Source organism: Rhagoletis zephyria, unplaced genomic scaffold (genome assembly GCF_001687245.7).
Source record: "Rhagoletis zephyria isolate East Lansing unplaced genomic scaffold, Rhagoletis_zephyria_1.1 Rzeph_scaffold_59941, whole genome shotgun sequence".
In the NCBI taxonomy this organism is placed as follows: Eukaryota; Metazoa; Arthropoda; class Insecta; order Diptera; family Tephritidae; genus Rhagoletis; species Rhagoletis zephyria.
In genome coordinates this window covers 1-1,633 of record NW_016216992.1, presented here as the reverse complement: position 1 = coordinate 1,633, position 1,633 = coordinate 1, and the positions used below count along the sequence as shown (strand labels likewise).

The window sequence follows — 1,633 nt, the reverse complement described above, 5'->3', positions numbered from 1 at the left end:
AATCACATCCTTTTTTATCTTCCTAATAAAATCCATTTCATATCATCACAATAGCGAACAATGAAATCAAGTACATTGCCATGTCCGGTTGCACTGGCCGCCTGTGCACTATTCACCGAGGACGGCCGCTTATACTGGTGAGCGAGTTCACGGCCAACCAGGACAGCGACACTGCGCAAATAGTGATGACCGCTTCGGTGGGCACCACCACGATGATCGTTCCCGGAATTGACGCTGACGGCTGCAGCAACGGCCACATGAGGTGTCCGTTGAAGAAGGGGCAAACAGTGAAATTCACCTACAACTTTGTCATTCCGAGAATGCTTCCGCTGGTCAGGTCGACGACTACGGCGAAACTGATTGGCGAGAAAGGAGTGCTCACTTGCTTCAAGATGAACTTTAATGTCGTCGATCAATGGGGATACTAATAAAGTAAAAAATGTATGATTTTAGTTGTTTTAGGTAGACTGTGAACTCAGTTTTCAGCTTAGCTCTGTTGGGCTGTGTTGGCAAAGCACAGCAAAAATTAAATAAAGGAAAATAAGATGATACCAACTGCTGAGATAATAATAAAGTTATACTAAAAGCACAGCAATTGATGTTTGGCTNAATGGGGATACTAATAAAGTAAAAAATGTATGATTTTAGTTGTTTTAGGTAGACTGTGAACTCAGTTTTCAGCTTAGCTCTGTTGGGCTGTGTTGGCAAAGCACAGCAAAAATTAAATAAAGGAAAATAAGATGATACCAACTGCTGAGATAATAATAAAGTTATACTAAAAGCACAGCAATTGATGTTTGGCAGTGGCTGCGGCAGCACCTCTAAGTGCATGTTTTGATGCTGTGATAAGCTCATTTTGTCATTCACAACCATCACCACCGGCACTTCTCTCCACGGGGACTGCCGTACTTTGAATTGGCTGCGCATAAAACGCTCTACACTGCTTTGCCGGCACATTTAACTGCTGTTGTTGTTGTATTGACTTGTTCAAAAACGCTTAAAAAACTTGTTTTGCACTACTAACAACTGAAGGAAAACATGGCATCCAAGTACCTGCTTCAGTCAACCGGATCAACTTTTTTGAAAAGCCAAACTCGACTGTTCAGCCAAACTAACCCACTGAATCGAGTGGAAAATGTCATCATTCTGGGTTCAGGTTAGTGTTCAAGCTAGTATTTTTTTCAATTTGTAATAAATTTAATAACGATTTTGCATTACTTTCAGGTTTGATGGGCAGCGGTATTGCCCAGTCTTGTGCCACTACTGGCAAGTTTAACTCAATCGTCCTGCAGGACGTCAACCAGAAAGTGTTGGACAATGCACAGGCAAAGATCACCCAGTCGCTGACAAAACTTCAGCAGCTTAAAAAGGTTCAACTGGACAAATCGCCTGAGGAGGTTGCTTCCCGAATCACGTTGAGCACTGAGGTGAAACCAGTTTCGGACCAGAATTTACTCATAATCGAAGCAGTTCCGGAGATAATTGAACTGAAACAGAAAATCTTCAAGAGCTTATCGTAAGTAGACTGTTTTGTTTTTCAAAGTGAAACTTAAATATTATTTTTTTAAAGTGACCAGTTCAGCGGCAACTCTTCGGTCATCCTCGCCACCAACACCTCCTCACTGCCCTGTCG

At 42.2% G+C, this 1,633-nt stretch overlaps 1 protein-coding gene across 1 annotated transcript; it reads left to right on the top strand.

Moving 5' to 3' along the window:
* Positions 1–1,224: 1,224 nt before the first annotated feature.
* LOC108356488 (glyoxysomal fatty acid beta-oxidation multifunctional protein MFP-a-like) lies at positions 1,225–1,516 on the top strand (the record flags this gene model as incomplete). Its single annotated transcript, XM_017607592.1, has 1 exon — positions 1,225–1,516. A coding segment is annotated over one exon (292 nt), but the record flags the coding sequence as incomplete, so codon positions are not given.
* Between the last annotated feature and the right edge of the window lie 117 nt (positions 1,517–1,633).